The sequence below is a fragment of the Struthio camelus genome, chromosome 2 (genome assembly GCF_040807025.1).
Source record: "Struthio camelus isolate bStrCam1 chromosome 2, bStrCam1.hap1, whole genome shotgun sequence".
Lineage (NCBI taxonomy): Eukaryota > Metazoa > Chordata > Aves > Struthioniformes > Struthionidae > Struthio > Struthio camelus.
Genome location: NC_090943.1, coordinates 163,348,175 through 163,374,535, shown reverse-complemented (window position 1 = coordinate 163,374,535; position 26,361 = coordinate 163,348,175). Strand labels below are relative to the sequence as shown.

Sequence of the window (26,361 nt, the reverse complement as noted above, 5' to 3'; positions counted from 1 at the left end):
CAGCGGGCGCGGGCGCGGGGCGAGGGCCGCCTGCGCTGAGCCGGCACAGCCGCCCCGCAGACCCCCGCGCCGGAGCCACCCCGCCGCCAGCCGCGCCGCCGGCCCCAGAGACCTGCCTATAAATGTGATTCCCCCACCGCCGCCCCACCGCTGCCGCCACCCGCCCTTCTCCATCCCCTCCCTCGGCTCTATCCCTCCCCCCCCCCCCCGCTTCCTTCCCCTCCCCAAAGCCGGCTGCTCCCCCCCACCCCCGCCCCGCCGGTGCTCTGCCCCCCGCCAGTCACCGCCATGGAGCTCTCGGAGGTGCGGTGTCTGAGCGACAGCGATGAACTTTACACCATCAACAGGACCCCCCCCGGCAGCAGCAGACCCCAGCGCCTGCTGTGGCAGACCGCCGTGCGCCACATCACCGAGCAGCGGTTCATCCAGGAGCACAGCAGCAGCAGCGGCGGGAGCAGCAGCGGTGGGGGCAAGGGCTTCAGCTCCGAGGAGACCTGCTGCCCCAACCACCACCCCCACCTGCTGCACCACCACCACCACCACCACCACCATCACCTCCGGCGACAGTCAGCCGGCCGGAATTTGGGCAGCGAGCGCCACAACAACGGAGGCACTAAAGTCTTCCCGGAGCGCACGAGCAGCAGCGGGGACCTCGGCTTCCTGCCCCTGGACTGCGCCCCTAGCAACTCCGATTTCTTCCTCAACTGGGGCTACACCTACCGTGGGGTGATCTTCCCCACACTCCGCAACTCCTTTAAGTCCCGAGACTTGGAGCGCCTTTATCAGCGCTACTTCTTGGGCCAGCGGCGCAAATCTGAGGTGGTCATGAACATCCTGGACGTGCTGACCAAGCTGACCCTGCTGTTCCTCCACCTGACTCTGGCCTCGGCTCCCATGGACCCCATTAAGGGCATTCTCCTGGGCTTCTTCACTGGCATTGAGGTGGTGATCTGTGCCTTAGTGGTGGTCAGGAAGGACACAACCTCGTACACCTACCTGCAGTACAGCGGTGTGGTCACTTGGGTGGCCATGGCCACACAGATCCTGGCGGCCGGCCTGGGCTGTGGCCTCCTCGGGGATGGCATTGGCTATGTGCTCTTCACGCTTTTTGCAACCTACAGCATGCTCCCGCTGCCTCTCACCTGGGCCATCCTGGCTGGGCTGGTTACCTCTGTCCTGCAGCTCGTCATGCAGCTGGTTATCCCCAGGTTGGCTGTGACTTCCCTCAACCAGGTACCGTGGTGAGGAAAGGGTGGGAACCCTCCTCTTTCCCCATTACCTTGTGGGGTGTCCCAAGAAGTCCTCTCCCCTTTAATCAGGCTCTCGGATGTTCAGCACCTGGGGAGGGAGTTCCTAGGCAAGATGCGATTTCCCTCCTCTCCCCCCAGGTGCCCATCTCTACTCCTCTGTGTGAAAGGAGCAGGGGATAGAGGCTTGACCTAAGGCTGGGGAGGGGGACATTCCCTAACCACCCCACTCCTCTTCCCTGTAGACTCGTTTCACAGCTGTCCCTTGAAACAGCTTTGCTGGGGAAAGTAGAGAGAATGGGACATTTATTACTGTCCCTCTTCATTCCAGCAGTGGTCTATAGGATGGGATGGGAAAGATGATGTTATCTTGACCAAGTTCTCCCACTTCTCACCTCTCCTTTTACTTGATCATGCTGTTTAACTCTGGATCTTTTTGGGATGCTTGGAGGAGTGGTGCTTTCATATGTGCAGCACAGCTAGAGCTAGGCTATAGGAAAACAGAAGCAACGAGTGGTGCTCTTTTGCCAGGAGAGCAAAGAAATACCCCACTGAAATCAGGGGAAAGCTCCCCTTGGAGGTTTGGTGTGAGCTCCTAGGCTTTCTTTGGAGAGCACTTATAAACCCATTTTGCTGCTGGGCATGGGAAAAACACTGTTGAGCTGCATCCTTAGAAGTAATGTCAAGGACAGGAAGCTGTTTGCATGGGGAAGTGGTGAGGCAGTGGAAACAGCTAGGAGGCACGGAGCAATATATGGGTCTGAGGAGTTAAAATCAGGACTAACATGACTTTGCACTCACCTGGCTTCTTCTACACTAAACTAAGGGTGCACTTAACTCCCAGCGTCCCTAGAAGGCAAGAAAACACAACCTTCCTAGGGCAACTTAATCCTAGAGATTCTTGCCGATCCCTTTCCCCCCCCACCCCTTCCCAGACTGTCACAGCTCTGTGCTACCAATATTTCACAGCAGATTATCATCTCCATTTGGCTAGCTCCAGGGAATTCAGGAGAAGGGGGTGGAGGTACTGGCAGAAAATCCCCAAAGGAGGGAGGTTGCAGAAGAATGTGTTGCTGGTGTCATGTTGTTTGCTTGGCTGCAAAACGTGCAGCTGGGAAGTGGCTGTTCTTGCCCCTAGAAGTTTTGATGATCATCATCCTTGGGACACATCTACCTCTCGCAGACCCTGGTCCTTCTTGTAATCCCTGCCAACCCCTGGCTGTCCCCCTCCCCCATACACACCTATTAGCTGCGGGGCTGGCTGCCTGCCCTCGCTTTCCTATGGCCAGGTTTACCCCGCTTTGGGGAAAGAAAACTTGTGCCTTGAGCCTTGCTGAGCCCTGCAGGTGTGAGACTGGGTAGAGTCTTTGCTCCTCGGCTCTTGGTAGCGTGCTGATGAATGAATCGCAGCTGTGCTCTGTGCCTCGCTGCCGTACACTGCTGATGTTATTAGTGCTGGGTCAAAAGCCGTGTGAGCTGCGCTGATTTCTTAATATACTTCCATGCCCTATCCTGGAGCTATGAGTAATGCACTGATATCTCATTATCATGTTTAGCCGGTCCCCCTGCGGGCACACATTTCCCACAGACATTAGTAACAAAGCCGTTTCCTGGGAGAAATACTAATATCTTTATTTCGCAGCCTAACACTTGCCAGTTGTGTGAATGAACCGCCTTTGAGCGGTGCACAGCGAGAGCTTACCAGCCAGACGAGTGCCTTCACAAACTACAAATATAAATCTCCGTAACAGGAACCTGCACCGCTCGCCCCGCGTCGGTGTCGGTGTACACCCGCTCCCGCCTCGCCCGGAGCCCGCTTCACACCGCCTCAGCGCACCCTTGGCCTGGACCCCGCTCTGCCTTAGGGGAGAGGCCGGAGGGAGCGGAGCGGGGAGCTGAGCGCGGGGGTCGCTGCCTGCTGCCGCCCCGCGGCGGACCCGGCTGCGCGGAGCGCCGCCGCCCGGGCGCTGTCCGCCGACGCGGTGCTGAAGGGACTGCGCGGCGCGCTGCTGCGCGGCGCTGCGCGGGCCTGGAGCTCCCTCCAGCGGCCCCGGCGGGACCAGCCGGCCCCGCTCGTTGCCGCCTCCCGCCGCACCCGCGCTGGGGCTGCGCAGCCTCACAGCCTGCCCTGCTTAAATCAGTGCGTCCTCACTGCCCCGCGGAAGGGCTTTGGGGAGTCGAGGGGGAGCCGGGCCTGGCGTCCGTGCACTTAGGCGCTGCGCCGTGGTTGCAATCCGGATAACATTGCCAGGAGCCCTGTCCTCAGGGGCTCACAGAGAGCGAGCTGCCACCCGTGCCCTGGAGAGGCACAGCCCCACTTAGTTACTCTACTTTTTCTTTTTCTTTTTTTCTTTTTTTCTTTTTTTTTCTCTAGAGAATCTCAGAGCCCTTTCAAGGGTTAGTGACTGAGGGCTTTTATGGCTGATGAAGGGTATATAAGCATTACTTTACAGGTGAATACAGACAGTTGGAATGATTGTATCATCAAAGTTAGATAGGAAATCTTTCGGACAACATAGATTTCCTGATCTTCCAAGTAAAGTAGTCTCTTTTATCGTAGGGCTTATTTTCCCAGGTAAAATACTGGTCTTCCCTTCAGAGAAGCCTTGTGAGACTAAATGACCTATCTGATTATGTAGCAATAGCTGTGACCATCTTGCAGTCTCAGGATGCAGGGAGCTGCTTATAGTGGACCTAAACAAGGAACTAGTGTATACTAGGAAGTAGAAGGTAGAATTCTGATCCTGATACTATTGATCTGTTTTCCACTGATTTTGATAAGTCCATAATTTCATGCAGAGAAAATACTGAATTCAGTTCTGAACACGAAGAGCTGTCTACTCCAGAGTCAGTTTATTACTGTATCCAAGAGTATTCATGGGGACAATGGATCTGATTCTCTTCTTAGTCACACTGGCATAAATCAGTAATAAGTCTTTCTAAATTGATGAAGTTGTAACAGTTTATGCAAGAGGAAAATCAAGTGCTATGATCTGTTTTCTCTTAATCTCTTCATTAATTTTATTTTCATTGATAAATATTTTCATGAGTTGTTTAAATCATCAGTAATGCTGAACACAAGTGCACAGTACTACTCCCTGATTCAGCTTTTTATTGACATTAATAAAGTATGCATTATCATGAATACAAATAATGCCCAGAGACCACCATTTCTCTTGTAGTCACATTCAAGAGATCATATGAATTTCATTCCCCTGCATCTCCAATATTAATTTGAACCAGCATCCTAGGTAAAAGTGAAGGGAAAAGACTGCCTTGAAATTAGAAATTAAATAAAGCAAACCTAGGCTCAGCAGGTTTAATTCTACCAGATGCTTAGTGCTTTTGGGGAGATCTAAGACCTCTTTAACCCTACTGACCTCAGCTTCAAGTGCTGAATGATGTTCTGCTGCTCAGCCAGAGAAAAGCCAGCAAAAAAGAACTTGATACTATGATTTAGGCAAGGGTAACACTGATATTGACTTGACTAGAGATTCTGTTGGGAAAAAAATGAGAAATGCTCACTAGTAAACAAGTAATGTGCAGCAACATGTGTACCTGGTCAGATATTGTAATGGAAGTGGTTTTTGCCTCTGATATTCCCAAAAACGTAAATTTCATTTGTATTGTATTTGTTCTTCCTTTTCCCATGGTGAAAATGTGAAATACAATCCAAAATATCTAAGAGCAAATGTGTGATTCAGGCATATGTGGAAGAATAAACAACTCATAGCTCCTTAGTGTTATATAACGTAGGCAGATGATAACATAGATATGGGTTTTGACAGGCTTGGAAGAATTATGTAAGTTACAACCATACACTGCATTTTAATCCTCTACCCTTGTAACCTTCATTCATACGAGTAAATTCCATTGAAGTTAGTAAGCTTACTCTGTTGAATAAGTTACCTGCATACCTTGGAGGACAAAATCCTAAACTATGCGCATTAAATCAAACTCTTAAAATATGTTTAGAAGTAACCTCAACATGGTTAATACCAAGACTGGTGAAACTCATTTTTCTCTTTGCTAGCATCTGTCTTTCAGAATCTAGGCAGTTCTGCTGATTAACCTAGTGATTTTTGCTTTCTTGCCTTTTTCCCCAAAAGCCTGTCTCAGGATTGCTTATTATTAATGAAAGAAAATGACAGAATTCCTGAAGTCACAGGGAGTCCTATAAATCAGTATAATTATGCAATGGCAACTGACAGCTTTTATGTGCTTATTTTGGCTACACGATTTCCAAAATCGGGCCACAGACATCAGTACAAAACACACTCATCTCTTCACAATTTCTACCAAATGTTTGTGGATTATCTTTTAAATATGTACAGTGTAAAGATATTTCAAGATTAGCTATTCAGAATCAAAATACCTCAGCCTTAATCCCTATCATTGCTTTCATAGCGTTATTTACTATTAATTTTTCTGCCATAGTCTGTTGTGGGTGACTTATAACCTGTTTGTGTGATTTTAGGCTGGATTATGATCTGGTTTCCTTTTATATCCTATAATATCAGCTGACCAGTATCAGTGGGTCACAGTATAATTAGATTAGAATTGGATACACTTTTCTCTGAAGCAGCTGCATCATTGTTGTGGTAAGTAGGGCAAATGCATTAGTTAGTTATATTTACAATTTGATGATTAATTGCCTTTAGAGAGTTCCTCCAAAATGGAGGAACTCAGGCAGAAACATGAATGAAACCTGTTTTTATCAGTGAATTTCAGCCTGCGATGCAGTTAGTGCACTTGCTCCCAGTGAAAGTTACTTTGTTGGATTTGATGTGACATTTCTCTGCTGTCAGAACACTTCTGGAGCTGTCTTTCAGGTTTTGTTTATTGCTTATTTATTGTTTGTCATGATCTACAGAGGGGTATGTGCTCTAAAATAGCAGCATCTAATGCAAAATAATCACACACTGGAGCAGTGCAGTTACAGCTGACAGTTAACAGCAGATCATGCTGGAATGATCCCTATTAGCCTGTACAGAAGACTGAAGGGGATAAACATCTCCAGCCCATCCTCTTACTCCACTTTTCAACCCTGTCAATGATGAGATCTAAACAAGATCCAAGAAATGAAAGGGGACAAAGCTAGAACTGTTTAATAGATTCTTTTCTTTCCAAAGGACAGAGAAGGTGGGGAGTGGGAGGATTTATCTCTCCATTTTCCTTACTTCCAGAACACGTGGCTAAGCATGAGAAAAACTAAAGTATTTCATGTAAAGAGTGAATTTAGTAAACAGGAAGGAATTATGTTTTTTAAAGCGATGCTTAGGCTGATGGGAACTCCAAGCCTGAAAATCCTCACTCAGCTACTGCCTAGCACCGAGTCCCAGCAGGCGCCTTGTTGACATTGCATTTCTTTAAGTGCAGTGTTCTTGCACTTCACTTAACCGCACTCCTGCTTCTGAGCATCCTGTGAAGTGCCTCGGTAACTTGGTATTTAAGCTACCATTCAGTCTATCCAAAATCCAAACGCTGTTCTGGTAGGGACTCATTTCATGGTTGCACCACACACAAAAAGGCCTACCTTATGTCTTTAGGTGAGGTGGGCCTTACGCTCCTTCTCTGTGTGATAAAATACAGAGATGAAAATGTTGCTTGTGTAAACTGTATGGCAGCTACTTTAAAGTCCCCCTTTAAGGGGGAGTAGATTCCCACCTAGATGAGTTTGTTAGGTCTTTTTCCTAGCTCTGGGATCCATATGTTCAAACTGTCTCACCCTGGAACTGAAGGAAGATCAGAAATAAAATCTTGAGCCTTATGAAAATGCTCTAAACTCTTGGGCTTTCCTCCTTCCTGGGCATTTGATGAAACTGACTGTAGCTACTAGCACTTATGTGGAGCTCTGTGCTGTTTAAAAAGAGTTAGGCATACCAAGGTTTCGATCCTTTTTCTCCGGAGGGGATTCAAATCCACCTCTCACCTCATCAGAGAGTGTGCAGAGCAAATCTTCTCCCATTACTAGGAAAGCTGTTCTTTTTGGGAATTAAAAAAGTCAAAATCCTGTCAAGATCCCCAATCCTGACTCTGTAAACAAGTGATTAAGGAATTCATCTGTGGTGGTGTAGTTGCTGAACATTTTAGCATTTTGTATAATGCCATTAAATCATCCCCTCAGGAACATGTCCCAAGCAGTAGATTATTCCGTCAGGTTCCCTTTCTCTGACTCACTGGATCTGAACCTCTTTTTCAGAGTGGAGCAGCTTCCACAGGAAATTCCTCTCCCTCCTTATCTGCTGCCTCTCCAACTCCTCAAAAGCAAATACAGTCTATTGGGAGGACATTTTCTAGGGAGTCTGGAAATATGGCGTGAGGAAGTCTCCCAGGGTGAGCTTCCAGTCACTGAGCTGCTGTACAGAAGACATATAGCTATTTTAAAAAACAGCTGTGGGCCCTGTTCAGTTTTTGAACAAGAAGACTTAGGTGATGGTCTTAGGGGCAGAAGGGGGTGGGGACCCGGGGATAAGAAGCCCAAATATAGGGAAAAAAAACTTGAGTGTGAATCCCTAAATCCTGGAGGAAGCTGAGGTTTAAGACACACTCACTGCCTTTAGCAGTTCTCTCCTAACTGGTTCTGAGCAGCTCCTCCCATTTATCATAGTGGCCAATTTATCTTCAGTCTGAGACATTAGATTATTCTCATGCATTGTGTACGGACCCTTAAGAACATGGTGGCAGACAGCATAGCCTTCTAGCTTAAACTCTTCTAGTTATGTGCCTAAAAATGAAGTGCAGAAGGATGCTGTCTTGTGGCTTCTGAGTCTCTTTTTGGATCTAACCCTTCTTTCCGAGATGGGCAGCTGTGTACCCATCTCCAGTACAGAAGAGCTACAATCTGCCCAAAGAGAGGGAGATGAACGTAAATCACTGAGTTACTGGTACGGTGAATTTTGAGCGGACTGGTACCAGCATCGCTCATTCAAACGAGGGATAAAAGAGACCTGCCTGGCCAAAAGGGATCAGATACAGAAGGTAAAGCATAGTACTACGCGTGCTGTTTGGAACCGAGGATCATACTTAGGGATCTTATTAGGGCCTGACTGACTTGAAGGCTCTCAGCGGTTTGATTTAGGGATCTAATTCAAAGCTCATGGAGTTTAATATAAAATATCCCGCACATTTTAGGAGCTTTAGGCGAGCTGAGGAGATCCCTCTCAGGATCCTTTTTAGGAAAAGTGTAGATTATTCTTAATCCACACTTCCTCTGAAGGAGAGCACAAATGTATTCTGGACGTCCAGCTCCTCCAGGAACCTCCTGGAATGAACCTGTCACTCTTATCTTTCCAAACACCCAAGTCTGCAGACAGAGATACCGATGTGGTTCTGCCTAACCTAGAACAAAAACAAATCAGGAAATGTACACAGGGCAAACTGCAAAGCTAGGCAGTCACTGGCTGCCAAAATAATATTTCATCATGGGAGTTTTGTTTATAAGCAACTATTTTAAGAAGTGCTGCTAGTTCATTTGTTAGCTTCTCCTGCTGCAAGGTTTCACATAGTTAGCCCTAGAGGAGAGAGGCTGCCGAGTTCATTAATTAACCATTGCAGCAGTCTGAGAAATAGCTGAAGCATATCAGTGTAAAAAAAAACCAAAAATAATCCAAGCCAATTTTTTTTCACTACCACAACTAATAAGTACACTTCTCCCAAATAGTTAAATGCTGTTTTTATCATTTTATGTGATATTCTTAGTTTTACAGAGGCACTGTTGACCGTGGTATAAACAAAAGACTATTTGAATGCATTTGATGATTTGATTCTTATAATTACTCAGTTTTGTTTTTCAGTTTTGATTTAATTATTGCTTTACAATTTTTGATTTTTTTTAATCTTCACCTTCCTTTGTTTCTAATAGCACAGTCTCTTAAAAATAAGATGCTGAAATCTTTCCTTACTGACATCAATGGAAGCTTTCAACAGTTGTAGAATCCTAATTAGGAAAAAGAGTTTGTTTCTTTGGAGGGATCTGATCTCCATAGGCTTTATTACTTCTCCTTTGTCTAAACTCTCCTGCTATGCTTAACTGATAGAGTTACTTGAGGTGGGAGCTAACTCTCCTGTGCTGCTTGCTTTAGCTCTACCACAGTAGGAGCCTCATCCATCGGTCCGGAGGTATCATCACAATATAAATAAGAAATAAGCAGGCAAATCAATCAATCAGGCCGGAAGATCTAAATGGTATTACACTATGTACCAGGTGTTGTCTAACTCCTGAGTAAGGATCTTTGTTAAAGAAATTAACTTTTTCCCATGACAGTTTATCTAATAACTGAACAAGATCTAGATATATACATTTTTAACCCTATGATTCTCTGTCATATGTGAAAGTATTTCTAATGTTTATCAGTATTAATAATTTGCATATGCATACTACATAGGATTGTCGTCAACAAAGAGATCATCCCACGCTTGCTCAGTCTAGATGTATTTTAATGTCCTAAGCGTGCGTATTCTTTTACAGGAAGGAGTGATATCCACAACAGATTTCAGCTAAGGACAGGGAATGAGGATCATTCCCATCTCCACACTAAATTTATCACTGGCCTGCGCTGACCCCCATACAGCACTTTCTGTGCTTGAGTTGATTCGTAAATTTGCCTTTCTCAGTTGCTGTAATAAGTTGACTAAAGTCTTCAACTGCTTTGAGACTTTTGTGGAAAGGATGTTCCTCACCTTCCATGATGCACTGAAAGAGAAGTATTGTACTGACTTGTGTCAGTCTTTGTTAAAGAATGAATGCAATAAGATATGTTGATTATTGTAGGAACGTTCAGATTTACTCATTTTTGACAGATCTGATACTGTGTAAGTCTCTTCGACTTCAGCCTGATCATCAGTGACTTCAGGGACTCTTTATGTTAGTCTTTCTGTGTTAAGGGAACTTTAAAGGAGATGCCATATAGTTTACACAAAGCTGTGCTTTCATCACTGGTCTCTAGAGTCATCCTTGTTCTCCCTGTGACCCTATGCTTCTTGCTCTCCTGGCAAAGCGGGGGACAAGTTTCAAAAGGAGGAATGCAACAGACTCCCACCTAGATGAGTTTTTTTGCCTTACTAGGGCTCTTTCCTAGGATTAGGATCCAGAGATTCAGGCTATGTCACCTTGGAACTGAGGGAAAATCAGAAATCAAGTCTCAGTCCTTGTGCAAATGGTCTAAGCTCTTGGTCTGGAAGCAATTCCTTCCTTCCTGGACATTCAGAAAAATTGGCTGTAGCTACCAGGACTTCTGCTGAGCTCTGTGCTGTCCTTCAGGAGTTAGGCAAAGTTAGGTCACTTCTCAGAATTCAGTCCTTCTCAAAGTTATACTAACCCTGCCCAGTCAGGGTGCTTGCACCCAAACTGCGAGATGGGAAAAACGGGTCTATGATGACTCCTGAACTATTCTTGGGAACTGTGGAGGGAGTGTTAGTTGTCCATGGCCAAACCTGTGCCTTCCCAGGACTGTTCTAGCAGTTTAGCAGTGCAGACTGTTGCGTTCCAGGGATGCTCCTTGATGCTGTCTAATGTACAACAGGGATGTAACCTCAGTGCCTGCCTCCTCATCTCTGAATTGCAATGAAGCTCAGTGGAAGGTGTATACTTTGCCTGATCAAGGTGCTAAGAATCTTTGGTTGCTTATACTTGAAGCATTAAGGGAACAGCATATCCAAAAATGGAGGCAGAATTTTGCAGTAGATTCCTCCAAGGCCTGCAGGGTCCTTGAGAGTAGCCAATGAAAATTGCTCTCCGAAACTTAGGCATAATTTAAACCATTTGAATCTTGCTCAAGGACACTACTTAAAAAAAATCCTGGCATTTCTAGAACATTGCTGCATGCCTCTCTGACTGATCCTGTGATAGTTTCCACGTTCTCCCCAGTTCCTAGACCAATAGCAGGTTTTCAACAGTAATGAGAAGAGAAAAATTTCTTATTTGTATTTCTATTGTTCTGACGTCATTTCCTTCATTTGCTACGTTTCATTAGCCACCTGAGAGGCTACAAGAAATGGGAGAACACATGAAATGCTCCCACTCCCTATGTGATGGTACAGGATGATAGGGACTCCAATAATTTTACAATTGTAACAGCTGTTCATGGTTAGAACTGATTTTTCCAATGACTTTCCTTCCTGTAAAAATGTCCTTGTGTCTAGTTATTTTTAAGGGATACTTATGTACGTTTTCTGACGACAGCCTTTTTTTTTGCTACTCCTCCGCTGCAAAATGCATAATGTAAGCATTCATTATTACTCCAAACCCCAGGAATAATCTATATGATAAAACTGAAAAGTTTTAAGAAGGGATTTTTGGGCATAATGTGACTTTGGAGAAGGGGCATGAAAGAAATCATCTTAATGCTTTGTCAGTCATTTTAAAGCCAAGAAAATCACTTGTATACTTAAAGTTAGGTAGAAGTTTAAGTTGTTTGCTGGCCTGAGGCCTTGGTACACAGTACAGAAATTGTTAAGGTAGCTTTTCTTTCCTCCTCAAGCAGTTAACACAGTTTTGGCTGGCCAAATTGCTTTCCATGGCACCAGAACACCCTAATTTCCTTATTGAATTTACAAAGGCTGTATCCAAGTGTCATTTATTAAAGAAGTCTTTTGATGATGTACAAGAAGGAAGAGTATTTGAGACCACTTCTGGTTTGCTTCTCCAACACAAGACTTCTGTAATTAAACCTGACATAGTTGATTTTTTAAATCCAAAAGCAACAGATCTCTCTAATAAAAAAAAAGATAATATTCCCTAACTAAATTTTTAAAGTTCCCAACTACTTTGCGTACTGTCATAGATTTGTATTAGATAGCCACAAATATTCAGCAAAGATAATGCTGTGGAATTTTATTCTTTTTTGTAACTTACTTTCAGGTTCAGTAATTACGTTTGCAAGTCAAAATAATACTTACAATGTTCCTAAAGTTTGTGTATATCTAAAGAGAATTTATAGGTGCAATTTAAAAAAGGAAAATACACACACCATTAATTAAGAGACTTTTTTTCTAATTACTATCTTTAAAAATTCAAATTATAATCTGAAAATCAAACTATCTTCTTTTGGTCATAGCAATATGGATTCAGCAGTTGCAGATTTTCAGATAACTTACATGGTACCAGACTTTAGCAGCCTTTTCCCTATGATGAAAATTCAAGAAATCTCAGGCAAGCAAAAATAAGTGCCAGCACATCCACCAAGAAAGGAGAGGATTACAAATCCAAATGAGAATCCTCACAGCTCTTGTATGAACACTGTGGTCTACAGAATGTGGAAGAAGAGATAGTCATTGCAATTATACCCGGGATAGTCATCTGGCTTAGAGCCCATTTCTCCATGGGATCTAGGGAGTTAAAAATACATGGTGGTAACAAGTGAAATTTTCAACATCTCCTAAGGCTAAGAGACTCCTTAAATCCGTTAAAGGGTCTTAAAAGCCTGTAGTGGGACATCTTAAGTCCCATTATCCCCCACAAAAGTCAACAGAAATCAAGCAGTGTTACATAGCGCAAATGATACAAAACTGGGAGCAGTGTTTGACAGGCCAGGTGGTTGTGCTGTTATTCAGAGGGACCTCAACAGGTTCCAGAAATGTGCGGAGAGGAGCCTCATAAAGTTCAGCAAAAGGAAGCATGGAGTCCTACACCTGGGGTGGAATCACTTCATGCCCCAGTGCAGGCTGGGGGCTGACCTAATATTGGAGAGCAGTTTTACAGAAAAGGCCCTGGAGGTCCTGGTGGGTACCAACTTGAATACGGGCCAACAATGTGTCCTCATGGCAAAGAAGGGCAATGGGTATCCTGGGTTGCATTAAGAAGAGCGTTGCGAGCAGGTCGAGGGAGATGATCCTTCCTCTCCACTCAGCCTTCATGAGACACATCTCAGTGCTATGTCCAGTTCTGGTCCCCCAGTACGAGACAGACATGGAGTTAGTGGAGTGAGTCCAGTAAAGGGCCAAAGATGACTAAGAGACTGGAGCATCTTTTCTACGAGGAGAGGCTGAGAGAGCTGGGGTTATTCAACCTGGAGAAGACTGAGGGGGGATCTTATCAATGTGTGTAAGTATCTGAAGGGAAGTTGTCAAGAAGATGGGGCTAGGCTCTTTTCGCTGGTGCCCCATGACAGGACAAGACGCAATGGACACAAACTGAAACATAGGAAATTCCATTTAAATAGAAGAGGTTTTATGTTGGTGGTGGTGGTGGGTGGAGGGGGGGCTATCTGTTGTGTTTTTTTTTTTTTTTTTCCTGTGTGAGTGGTTGAACACTGGGACAGATTGCCCAGAGAGGCTGTGATGTCTCCAACCTTGAAGATATTCAAAATCCAAATGGAAAAGGCCCCTGCTCTAGTTGATCTTGCTTTGAGCAGGAGTTCTGTATCAAAAAATCTCCAGACGTAGCTTCCAATCTCACATATTCTGTGATTCTGTGACAGTGGTACAGGTATTTTTTCAAGTAGGTGGGTTCACAGATCTGCTGAGGATCTGGAAGCCAGAACGAGCATCTCTGCCTGAAGCAATTGCACAGCCAGTGCAGGGCATAGGTCCTGTGGTCACAGCGTTAGACCTAGTTCAACATATATGCCGTGCCTTCTGTACCCGTTTAGGTCTCTGAGTCCATTCCAGCCTTCAGACCTGCTGTGGGATTTTACTGCAGACCTGTATCATGTTGTCACTGGCCTGGCACACTGCTTCATTGTGGGAGCTGGTCTGTTGGCTTATTACCATCATGTGGTCCCAAGTTCAAGGTAGCATCCTTACACCCTCTCCCCCACAGTAATATCAGGCTATTCCAGAATACTACCTCATAACAACCTTTAGGCATACGCACATGCAGTGCTTCTATTGGGGAATGATTCTACCTCCATCTACTAAATCCTTGCAATATGAGTAATACTGTAGGTGGGAGACAGTTTGAACAATGTCAGTAAGTACGTTATCTTATGTGTCCATCAGTAGAAGGAGCTCTTCCACCACTACCAACCACTTAGCTTTTCTCCTTTGTAAGACTGCTGGATAAGTGTTAGGAGATATCTGAGACATGTCTGTGCACTATGGTCTGACCACAGCTTTCTCAGCAATCATAGCCACCAAAGAAAGCTAGAGGCAGATTTATCCTTAGGCAGTTTACCACTGCCAGGGCAATATTTTGAACAACAGACACTATCTTTCTTTTAAAAAGAGAGAAACTACTGCCAGCAAAACACTATCTATCTTGATCCATATTGGTCTCAGTTGCAGTTGATTCTGCTAATTTTCACTCCTTCTGTATGATAGAAGATTGCTCTAGGGAAGAGCGAGCTGAAGGGAGACATGTAGCAGACTTCAAATATGGAAGGGGTTGCTACAGAGAAGAAGAAATGTATTACTCTTACGAAATATTTACTGTATCTCACCTGTAGACAGTACAAGTAAGTATAAGTGATGGGCCTAAGTTATAGCAAGGAATATCGATAAGGTGGTAGGAAAAACCTTGTAACAAAAAAGATATTTAAGTAACTATATGTTACTGGGAGAGGGGGAAGGGGGCTGTGATATTTCCATTATGGGTGAACATTGAGTAGTGTAAAGAAGCATTTTGTTAGGGGTAGTTTGGGCAACATTTAGGGCCTGGAACGCGGGTTAAATGACAAGGTCATTTTAATTCCCTGACTTCTATAATTCCATAATTTTGGCACCTAATTCTGCCTATGGTGCAAAGTGTTCTCACCTCCCGGTTTCCAAAGAAGCAAATAATTTTGTATTTCTAGCGATCACTTCACTGATGAAAACAGATTAGCATGAACTAGCTTCATTTATGTAGCATGAAATTCCACAACATCAGGCATTTGTATCTCTGGTCTGCTAAGGACACATTGGATCAAATAATAGTTCAAAATCAGCCAATAATGTTGCTGATGATGCAAGAAAATGACGGGGTCCAGCTGGCTCTTCCAAGAGGCTAATGACTGATGAAAGTACTGTTCTGTCAACAAAGCCCAGCTGAAGGTAAAGAAATGGCAAAGAGCAAGTCTATTGAATAAGGAGGGGCTATTTTTTAGTTCATCATCAGCTCCATTTAATTCACCTTTGTTCTTCCTCCCCTTATTTTACAAATTTTATAAACTTGTTCTGATTTCTCTTAATCGTAACCATATACAGATATTCAGATCATCTTCTTTATTGTGGATATTGTTCATTATGTGCATTTGTACCGCATATGCTACTTAATTAGTAAGAAAACAGTAAGAATTAGAAATTAGTGAGAAAATAGTAAAAATAAATATTCTTCTTGTTACTCTAACGTCCTGAATCAGCCGAGTACATAAGCACCTGTATATATTTAAAGGTATGAATATTCTCTCCAAAATATTTGAGATCTACTGCTGACTTTAGAATTATTCATAGATATATACTACACATCAAAATAGCAATGAAACACATGAAAAACGGTAAAAGATAGGTCTACATTGTCATAAGCCGTTGCAGGGACTAGTTTATACCTACTAAGTAGCTGGAGCATTGTGAGGAGGTGGAAGAGTCCTGGCTCTTCCTTTGCATCCAGGTCTACCCTGTAAACTGAGCCTAACGGGAGAGTTTGTCTCCTGCAAAATTTCCCTAAGAATAACTGCCAGGACTGGGTCCACCGGATCTGAGGCTACTTTATGTTACTGGAGTAGCATGGTACCCTTCCTAGGACTGAGTATCCCACCCTCGCCAGAAAGTACAAAATTGGGCTTTTCATTTCAACAGTCAGTCAGAAAATGCTCCCTCCCTTGTCCAACAAAGCAAAGGGCCTTAGCAGCACACAATTGTAATTCAGTGAACATGGTGGCTAATGTTCTCTTCAGGGGCAATAAACTCTGACCTTGCTAGGATAGTTTAATCATGTTTTTCATGTTGTGAAGGGCAACTCACTCATTCAACAGCTTGCCTTCATTTCCAGACTACAAAATCAGTATTAGCAGTGTTCAGAGTAACTATATCAAAACCTTCAATAAAGGATTTTTTGACATCCTTCCTGGCGCAGGAGTCTCTTAGTAACGATGCATACTTTGTTAACTCATGCTGTTTTTTGTGTTAAGAACAGAGGATAGCATAAAATGGACATGTGGGTTACATTTGCTCTTATTATCCCTCTTAATGAAAAAGCAGGCTAGTAAGTAGAGATAGGTCATCCTGCTATTTTTTCGTTATCGTTATTTTGAAGACAGGTATATCAACATTTTGTCAATAAAGACGCATTTTTCCAGAACGTCTGAATGATCCCAGCCAATTCCAGTGGTACTGCTGACTTCCTGCAAGCACTGGAGCAGGCTGGGTCCTGAGCTACTACCTCTTGCAAGTCTTGCTGATCAGTAGTGTCTGCTCTTGTGATCAAACAAAAAGTTTTCATTGAATTCTGGGGTCAGTAACAGCCCCCAACTCTCAGAGGAGGGATTTTGCAACTCTGAGTGGCAATGAATCTTCCCTTTCAGTTTCCATTTGAACTCAGTGGGAACTGGTAGCTGAGAGCTACCATAACCAGATTTTTCATACCTCACCAAACTTCTTTTACTATATTCATTTCCAAAAAAAAAAAAAAAAAACCACACTAGATAGCCCTCTGGAGACTCCAGCACCTCTTTGAAGTGTCCAGCTGAAGTCAGGAGCAGTGGGACTTTGGGCCAGTCATTCCTTTGTTCAATGGAATTTTTTCAAAAGACAGAAATATATGAAGGAAGAACAGATTAACTGCTGAATGAGAGCCAGAGGGCTAGAGCCTAATTAAAATTCAAGGTGATAACTTCCTCTAGGAGACAATGAGAAGGAATTTGTGCAAAATTGTGGCTTTACAGGATGTCTCCAAGGACATATTTCTTGCAGAGGACATGTTTGCCTTGATGGAAAGACAGACCTTTGCTATCTCAGCTTGTATTAGTCTTCAACGTTGGGACGTTAAGTTTGCTAGGCTGGGTACAGCACAATGTGTATGTGCCCAGCACATTCCTAGTCCTGAGATGGGAAGTTTGCCTGTGGACTTACCATGCTTGGTCTTTGCCAGCTTGATGACACCTGTGTCGTCCTCTGCTTTGGAGTACATGCCTGCTCCACGAGTAGGTTGTGCCGTGCTCCAGTAGAGCACCATTTGGAGCTAAAGACTGGTGTTAAAAACCCTATTCAGATGCTGCCCACAGTCTACAGGTGTCTTTTGATTGAATTTTATATCTCTCTAGGTATTTTCCCTTCTAGGTTCATCTAGGGTTATCTCAGCTGAGAAAGGCATTTGCACACTGAGAAGGTAGAGCTGCCCGGAAATACAGTAGTGGGCATCTCTTTTCTACCAGCAAAATAAAGAGAAAAAAGGTGGATTTTTAATAATCTCCCCGAGCCTGAAAATTTTAACACATACTCCCTCCCCCTACACACACATATTTTGGTTTTCATAACAAAAAATATATAACTTTTCTAGTTCTCCAAAATTGTCTTATCGTCTCCAGTTGTCTCCAAATATAATTTCCAAAAGTAATTATTTTTATAATACATCATCTTGTGATGCATTCAGTTCAATTGATTTCTCTTTTATTGTTAATATTTTTCACTATAAAAAAATTATTTGACATGACTTGGAGGTTTTCTATTTTTTATGTACTATTTATGGAAATAATATGTGAGAATGTGGCAGAAGGCAAGACAGAAGGTCAGAAATCCAGGACAAAAGCTATTTATGATAGAACCACATTGTCTATTTATTGCTAGAAAATATTAGTTTTATGCTCACATAATTATGAATTGAGCTAATTTTAACAGATGGATGTGGATATTTGTAAGGAGGGCATCATAAACAAGGCGTCTGAGTTAGTTCTTGGTTTACCCCAGAATTTAATATAGGTTACACGTGTGGTTACTGTGCAGTGCTTGTCGTCCGATGTTGGCTTAATATCAGCAACAAATATACTTGTAGTGCTGTCTATAGATGTGTTTTTAATTGCTCACAGCTCTGGAATATCTGAACAAACAGAAAAGAATTTGAACCCTGGGGCCAGGCATATTTTCCTTTAAGGAACAGACATTCTATTTTTTTGCAGTTTGAAAAATTTGTATGTCTCTTGGAAGGGAATATCTGTCCACTGGGTTGACTAGCTTAGAGCCAATTGGGAGGGAGAACTTACACTCTAAGATTTCATTTCATCCTTTTAGAGAGAAAAAAAACCTCTAATTGTTACCAGGAAGGATACATTAGTGATTCCCTGGAATATATGAAATGCTTCATTTCACTTGTGCTCTGATAGTTAACAAACCAAGACTATTTGAAGAAACTGCTTAAAAGCCCATCAGAGCCAGTAGGCATATCTCCATCAAACACAACAGGCTTTTGATCAAGCACTAAATGATGAAAAGTGTCTTACCTTATTATTAACTGTATCCTTTCTCCTTGAGCCCTTTCACTGATTTAACTGTCAGCACTTTCTGGCTTCCAGAAAATATCAAACAACTGGGATGAACCGTTTCTAAAAGTGGTTATGCTTAGCTTTATTTTTTAAGGAATGAAATAACAAAATATAAACAAATAAGAAATAGTTTCTCTCCATTGCTTGAAATTCCAGTAAGAAATCTACTTTGTCAGCTTATTCTTGATTTAAATTCCAGGTCTGAGGTTTTTCTTCGTCTTTTTTTTTTTTTTCTTAAGTGCCGTGAAGCACAGCATGGTCAGCCTTGGTATTTGCCCCCTAGCATGTTGAAGGACACACACAGTTTCTTTTCAGATGTTCATCTACTGTGCACCTCTAGAGGAGCAATGTTTATGTGTTATAACTGGTGCTACATTGATCTATATAGTAGTTACTTGACCTGAGATCAAACACTACTTTGCCCAGGCAAACATTCCTTAGAAATCAATGAGCCTCTGTGTGAGCAGGCTGAGATTGACCTTGCTCCTGAGTGGGTGCCTCTAAACAACTGTCTGAACTCCTATTGTAAAGCAAAGAAGTGGACAGGATTTGTGTTCGTGCCTTGGATCAAACCCGATATTAATTTTTACAGAGCTATACTGATTTAAACCATCAGGGTGGAAGTGTATGTGAGGGGGTGTCTCGTTTCAGTTTATGTCCATCAGGTTTTAATCCAGCAGCTCTCACAGTGTCAGCAGGATACTACAGCAAGATCAGAGGGAATGACTGTTACGTGTTGTATCATTTATTTAATATTCCACAAATAGTCCAGCTTCCATTTCTCTTGCTTACACAAGCAGTGGAAACAAAGGCATAACTTGTACTGTAAGGCAAGAAGAATTTGACTTACTGTAAACATCAGGGTCTGATGTTAATCCCGCCCTTGTATTACACCAGAATAAGCAACTGCCTTCAAAGGAATTAGTCGTAGGTCACATCAGTGTAAATTCATAAAGAGGCCTGTGCTATAAGTCTCTGCTAGCAAAGTGGCAGAAGAAACCTAATCCTTTAATATTTGTCTGTGGCGTATTCTGCCAGGCAAAGGACTAAGTCAACTGTTTCCCACAGCACTCTTTGTACATTTGATGTCAGCCTGACTTCTCTTAGTTCACCACACTGAAGCATTCACCGTGACTAATAGCAAAACAACACCCACAGGTTTCACAAAGGAAAATGTTTGTCCTCGCCTAACTCTGTGAGATAAAGTTTTAATCCGGCTGGTCTGGAATGCTGAAACCCCTCGTGACTTCTGTCTGGTACATTTCCATTTGCTTCCATGATACTTTCCTATTTTCCCTTCCGAACTGTTCTTAAGCATGAGTTAGAAGATGGAGACAAAACAGACTTTTAAAGGGACTATGGGGTAATGCTGCGTAACTGGCAATAAACTTCCGTGTTAACCTTGCATTGCATCGCCTCAGGTCTCTTTCACTGTGCCCCAGTGGTGTTCAGCACGGCTCTGGACAGGAAAGAGGGCTAAGGCCCCTGCACTCTATTAGCCCATCCTAAACTCTGCCAAAGGGTTTTCTTGCAGGCTGATTCATACCTTCGTGGGTTATCTCCTTCATATAGTCTCCCAAGACTCCCCGAGGTCACATCAGCACCGGCTATCACTGTGGTTAAGGTTGCCTGAAACTCTTCATTCACCCAAGTTGATTAAGCCCAAGGTGGCAAGTCAGAATACAATCCACCACTTCCGTGTTACCCAAGAATTCTCCGAAGGGCGGTCCTTAGGTGCTACGATCTTTCATGTTTGCAGCCTAATATAAACATCAGGTACCGCCGACAGCCTCAATCATTACTTTTCTTTCTATTCTGCTAGGAAAAGATTCTAGAAACGTCATTGTCGAGTTCTATCTTTTCTTAGCTTTCAGGGGATCATCATAATCAAAAATAAAAGGAGACACTGAGAAAGATTAAAGATAGAGAAACAGATAGGTAGATCAACTGCACTCATTGTGGTCTTCAGGACCCTTTTACAAAAACATCTTAAGATGGAAGCAGAGTAGTCATAATGGGGAATTTGAAGAGAGGAATTACTTGCTTTATTATTTCAGGGCTAACAGACCTCTAGGCCTGACCCGGGATCTGAAAGACGAGCTGTAGCCTACTCCTCCGGTCCCACACAGCAGTACACTTCAGTCTGTGGGCTGAGATGCATCTCTGTCGACACCTGTGCCAAATGACTGCCAATGACAGGTGAAACTATGGGAAAAAGTTAGCCTTGTTTTTGGGCGTTAGATAAAAACGCTGATATTTAAGTGCAAAGAGGGTTTTTTTTTTCCGTTACCGTGTTGGCTTTGTTGGGCTAATAGTTTAGAAAAGAAATAGCTGGGGTTGTGGGTTGTTTGTTCAGCTGCCAGCAGGTACCACTGATTCACGCAAACAGCTGAACTTCCCTTCATAGAAGAACCAGGCTTTGAAGGACAGTTGTCGTTCGGAAAAAGACATTCAAGGCTATGATATCTCTCATTTATTTTTCACTACTAGTGTTTTCAGTACTATTTTACTTAAAATAATTTACTTTTTTATAATCATTAGCCTCATTCTCACTGGACTGGAGTGCCTTTCACAAGACAGCCTTTATTTCTTGGCAAAGGATCAGAGAATGAATTTAAGGTTATTACTTTTTCCTATTACTGTCTTTTTCTATGGTAAAACAAAAGGGGGGGAAATGATTAGCAAAGTCATATTTCTTTCCTCCACTTATGGCCACAGCTTGATAATTTAGAGGAAAAGATGTACAACCTAGCCGAACATTGCTAAGAACAAACATGGAAAGCTTCTCCTGTGCAGGCTGTTGCTACAGTTCTGCGCAATGCACCAAAGCAGGGTCCCCTATATACAAATCACGAGGACAGGCAATTCCATTGGGAAGAGACATAGATTATGTACTGCAGGTAATTGTTGGGATACGCGTACATTTGATCAGACGAAAACAGCAACAAAGTGTGTCGGAGAAGATGAACGGCTGTCAGCCATACAAATATAATTATCCCTCACTCAGTTTTGACATCCTATTTCAGATAAGAGCCATTATCTAGAGCAATAAAAACAGCTGTGCAGAACACCACGATGAATGCACTTAGTAGAAATACAGACTGCCTAATTCTATTTTCCTTAAAATATATTTAAGCTCTTCCCAATGCTGCAAAGCAATTTTGAGAAAATATTTTCCCTCATTCCTCCTAATCAGTTGTATAATCTATTAAGGGAAGCGCTAGAAGCTCTTCTGCCTTAGCTATCTTGCATTTGCTTAAACAAAACTATTGAAATAATTTGTGAAAATTTTTCAAAAGTGGCTATTACTTTAGAGGCCCCAATTTTAGAGTGTCCAAACTCACCCTCATGCTCAGTGGTGGTCCCAGGCATTCCCAGGCTGGGTGCCAGCTAGAGTGGGAAGTGTTTGTCGCTGAAAAATTAGCTATAGTATCTGATGCCTGGTCCCGAGATATTGATTCATCTAAAGTGAGAGATAGCTATTTACAATTCAGATATCTATGTGTAACACAGGAGGAAAAAAATCAATATTTGATAAGATTGATCCACAAACATAGGAAGGATTTTTCATTCCTCGTATCTAGGATGTTGTGCATGTGCTTCCCAATTTCAGATTAATTTATCATAAATCTTTGTTTAGAGTCTGCAACTTCTATTAAGAGCAATTAATTTCTCTAGAGGCTTCAAATGGAAGGTGGCTTCTATTAAATGTAATTACCTTGGCTTTTGTCTTGAACAGTAAATGTGCAGCTTGGAAGGGAGGTCAACTTCTGCATAAAAAATGTAGAGGCTATTTCAGCATCAGGCAGACTGATCTTCATGAGTCTGAAATGCGGAAGTGCAGAAAGGGAAACTCCACATTGCTTTACAGTCCCTTCCAAGCAGCGAGCAGGGAAATATCATTACTTCAGCAGTCTCCTAACCTACCGTGATTACCAGGGGCTTCCAGTGCATTTCTCCATTGGGTAGGCATTTGTGCTGGGCCTTATTTTTTTGCTGTTTTGTGTAGGCTGTTACAGGATCTGCTCTTGCGCAGACAGAATGGATAATTAAAATAATTCTGTACTAGATGCACAATGGTTTCAAAGTTACACATAAATATATTTAGAGAAGAAAAAAGAGATTCATATGAGCCTTTTAAGTTTAGCTAAATACACAAAACAAAGTTTTAGGAATCAAATGATGATATTTGGAAGGTTTAGCTTTAGACTTCTCCTTGGAATTGCCCTGCATGCAGCTGCTGTCTCAGAGTAGAAGGAGACAGTACCTAACCAGCACACAGAAAACAATGAATAGGGAATTATATTCACCTTAGAAGAGAAGACTGTTTATTCCAAATAGGAAGATTGCTCGTATCCATACTAGCATCCTTTGTGCAATATAATGACGAAAGAGTGCTGTGCTGCTCAGTGAATGAGAGATGTGACCGCTAGATTTCGTCGTGTGGTTCAGGAGCAGTTTCTAGATGAGGGACAGAAAGACACTTCAGTAGACTATAGTACCATGCAGTCACAGACAGCAGTTCCTAAAAATTGAAGATTATTTACCCATCTCTGTTCATTCACCCATATGCATGAGCTACGACCCTAATACTGTCACGGTCGGAGAAAGTCCATGACATCTAGTCTCTTTAACATCTATAAAAAAAAAAAAAAAAGCACCAAGAGAAGATTATCAAAAATCCCAGAATAATATATATATTTTTTTCTGAAGGTTATGCCTGAATCCTAAATGTTACGTTAACTCAAAGGGAATTAAATGTGCTGTGCTCAAAATGATTTGTCATTTGGAGCTATTCAATGGTACTAGCAGGCTTATATATTTGTTCACCTTCCTATGTGTATCACTCAAGTTGTGTCAGGTATTACATGTCTGATATAATAAGATTTTCCCGGAAGACCTCTTCTATTTCACCCTGTTGCAAAACTCCTGCCATATTTGAAAGCCAGTCTGCCAAACTGTTAAGGTTTGAGTTGCTTATGAACAATTTAGTTAGACATTCGGTTTTCTGCATTTCTAACGAATTCAATGAGAGGGAAAGAGCAAGAAGGAAATAGCTATTTCTCTAACAGCAGAACAAACCTTATATTCTGAATATTAAAGACATAGTTCTAAATTCTGGCTTAAGCTAGAAGAATTGGTTTTGTACAAATGTGTCCTTGTTCAGATGGAAAATGGTCTTTGTTTTCTAAATCGTTAGAAATGCAGGAGCAATAGCCATGTTAAATTATTCTGCACAAGCATAAAGAAAAACATATCTGAGACCAGCTATTCCCATTGTCAGTAATATAATCATTCATTGAGGTACATCCTGCATTTTGATAGACAGGTGCAACTTGCATTGCAGGCTTTATGCGCATTCAAGGTCAGACTGTGCCCTAAGTACGTAGTAAAGTCCTTCAGTGCCTGCTCTAGAAGGCACAAGACCAGTCTTCTTAGAAGAGCTCAACTATCTTGGAGGCCTAAATAAGGTCTGAATTTTCTAAGAATCTGTGTCCCAGTGGGAACTGTGGGCAGCTGAACACTGTCAAATTTGGTTCTAAACTCAAAAGCTTCATTAATTTGTGATTTAAATTAAACAGAAGGAAGCCTTTTCATTTTTTACAAAAATATCTGTTTTCACATTTAGCCATTTGAGGGTGGGGGAAAAACAGCTCTCTAAACCATCAGAAAGTGTACTTAACTGAGCTTATCATGAATAAACAACATCCCCTTCACTCTGACTGTCTTCTCAGGTGTAGGCTGTATTCTTGCCTTTAGTAAACTGTATATATTTGAATCAGATAAAAGAACTGATGCTCACTCCAGCTGTGAGTAGCAGCAAAACATCTGTTGCATTTATGCACCGGACAGTGAAGAGGATCAGGGACAAATTAACTTCCTAGAAAGTCATGACAGTTTTGGCACCTTTGTGGGACAGGGCGATCGCCATTGAATTCTGGTGGAGAAGTATCCATAATCTGAAACAAACAAAAAAAGACTAGCATGGCTGCTGACTTTTAGTGGAGTCCCAGGAGAAGTCAGACTGGATGAACCTGGGGAGTAAGAAAACTCCTTACAAGGTGGTTTAACGATAAGGCAGCAACGGTTTCCTTTTAGAGAGTTGGCAGGAGTGCCAATTTCTGAATACTCACGTGCTTCCTCTCCCTGTGGAGGCTGTGCTGTGAGCTCAGTCAGACGACTGCTCTAGATAGGAAAATCACTGCCAACACCAAATGTTTGTTTTTTAAGTTGGCCAAGTTCCCTGGTATAGTTCACAGTATGGTCCCACAAATAATTGACCTGGCACAACAAAGAGGAATCTGTGCTGCGGGATCAAGGTGGGCAAGAGGCAACACAGAGATACAGGTACTCATTAGTTTTGCTGCCAAGTGCTTTGATTCATAAAATCATGGTCTCAGCTGGAGATACAGGCTTGCCACAGCCCAGCAGTCAGAGAGTGGTGGAGTGTGCACTGCCAGATGTTCCTGTTCTATACAAAGAAGAGCATTTTAGTCTCAAATCCCACACTTCTCATGCAGTCCTCCCTTCATTCCTGGTGATCAGTTCTTATGGTCTTTTGATAGAGAGCATAAGATATTGTCCCCTGGAATAACCTAAGAAAGGGGATGGGAGTGAAGGGAGAGCGGGGAATGAGGTTTCTGAAACATTTTAGTTACAGAAAACAACTTGTGGCAAGCTGCTATTTTTAGTTAAACAACTAATGATGAATCAAAGTGCTTCTCCAAACCTAATTAACCAATAATAATTACCATAGCAACCGGTTCTTTATGTGGCACATACTGAAAACACTCTTAAAGAAGCACAACAGCTTTACTTCGCCAGTTTTCCCAAAACAGCCAAGAGCTACTCTAATCCATTGTTGAAGCCAACCCAAAATAGAAAGTAAAATAGGAAAAGGATTAAACAATTTTCCAAGGGCTGCTTTCAAGAATTAATGAAATTCCTGCTTGTTAGAGTTGATTTGCCTTGAGAATGTCCAATTGAAAATAACATTGAAAATGATTCCTTCAGTTTTCAGATTTTTTTGAGCCAGATCAGCCCCAGCAATGTTTTGGGGCTTGTTGTTGTTGTTTTTCTACATGGTAGAACAAAAAAAACCTGCTGAAGAGGTTAATAATGGGGTTACTTCTGCAGAGAACATTAGATTATTTGTGTGCAGTTGGGGTAATAATACAGAAGCTCTTCAACTTTCTCCTTCTCTACTGTGGTTTCCAAATCAATATATGCTATAGCTGGCTGAACTTAGTCGTGCTGAAGATGGTTTGTGGCAATCACTCTCGTTTAGGTTTAGCTAATAGTTGGCAACAATCTTTCCAATCTGTTGAATTTGCAGAATATTCGTAAGTATCCATAAATACTTTTTCTCAAGTTACGGAGGAAATCAGGCAACTACTGTACATTCCTTAAGTATCTATCTACTACTGGCAGGTCTCAGAAGGCACTGGATTATGGGCCTGCACGACTGTCCTTACGGCTTTATACTCTCTAAGTGGACAATTGCATCTTTTCAAAGAAGAAATGTGACATAACAGAAACACACTTAAGTTATGATTTTTGAAATTTCAAAACTTTTAGCATTTTCAGACTGTTGCCTCACTCACTCCCTGCTGTTCATAAACTAACAGGAATTTACAAAAACTCCAAATTAAGGCAAATTGAATTTCACAGAATCACAGAATGGTTGAGGTTGGAAGGGACCTCTGGAGATCATCTAGTCC

General features: G+C 42.5%; 1 protein-coding gene across 2 annotated transcripts in view; it reads left to right on the top strand.

Moving 5' to 3' along the window:
• The first annotated feature begins 256 nt into the window (after nucleotides 1-256).
• Nucleotides 257-26,361, top strand: part of ADCY8 (adenylate cyclase 8) — a 128,700-nt gene continuing 102,595 nt past the window's right edge. For both annotated transcript variants that reach the window (XM_068933317.1, XM_068933319.1), the window contains exon 1: nucleotides 257-1,233. In XM_068933317.1, the coding sequence (XP_068789418.1) occupies nucleotides 289-1,233 (945 nt within the window). In that variant the 5' untranslated portion in view covers nucleotides 257-288. The remainder of the gene's footprint in view (nucleotides 1,234-26,361) is intronic.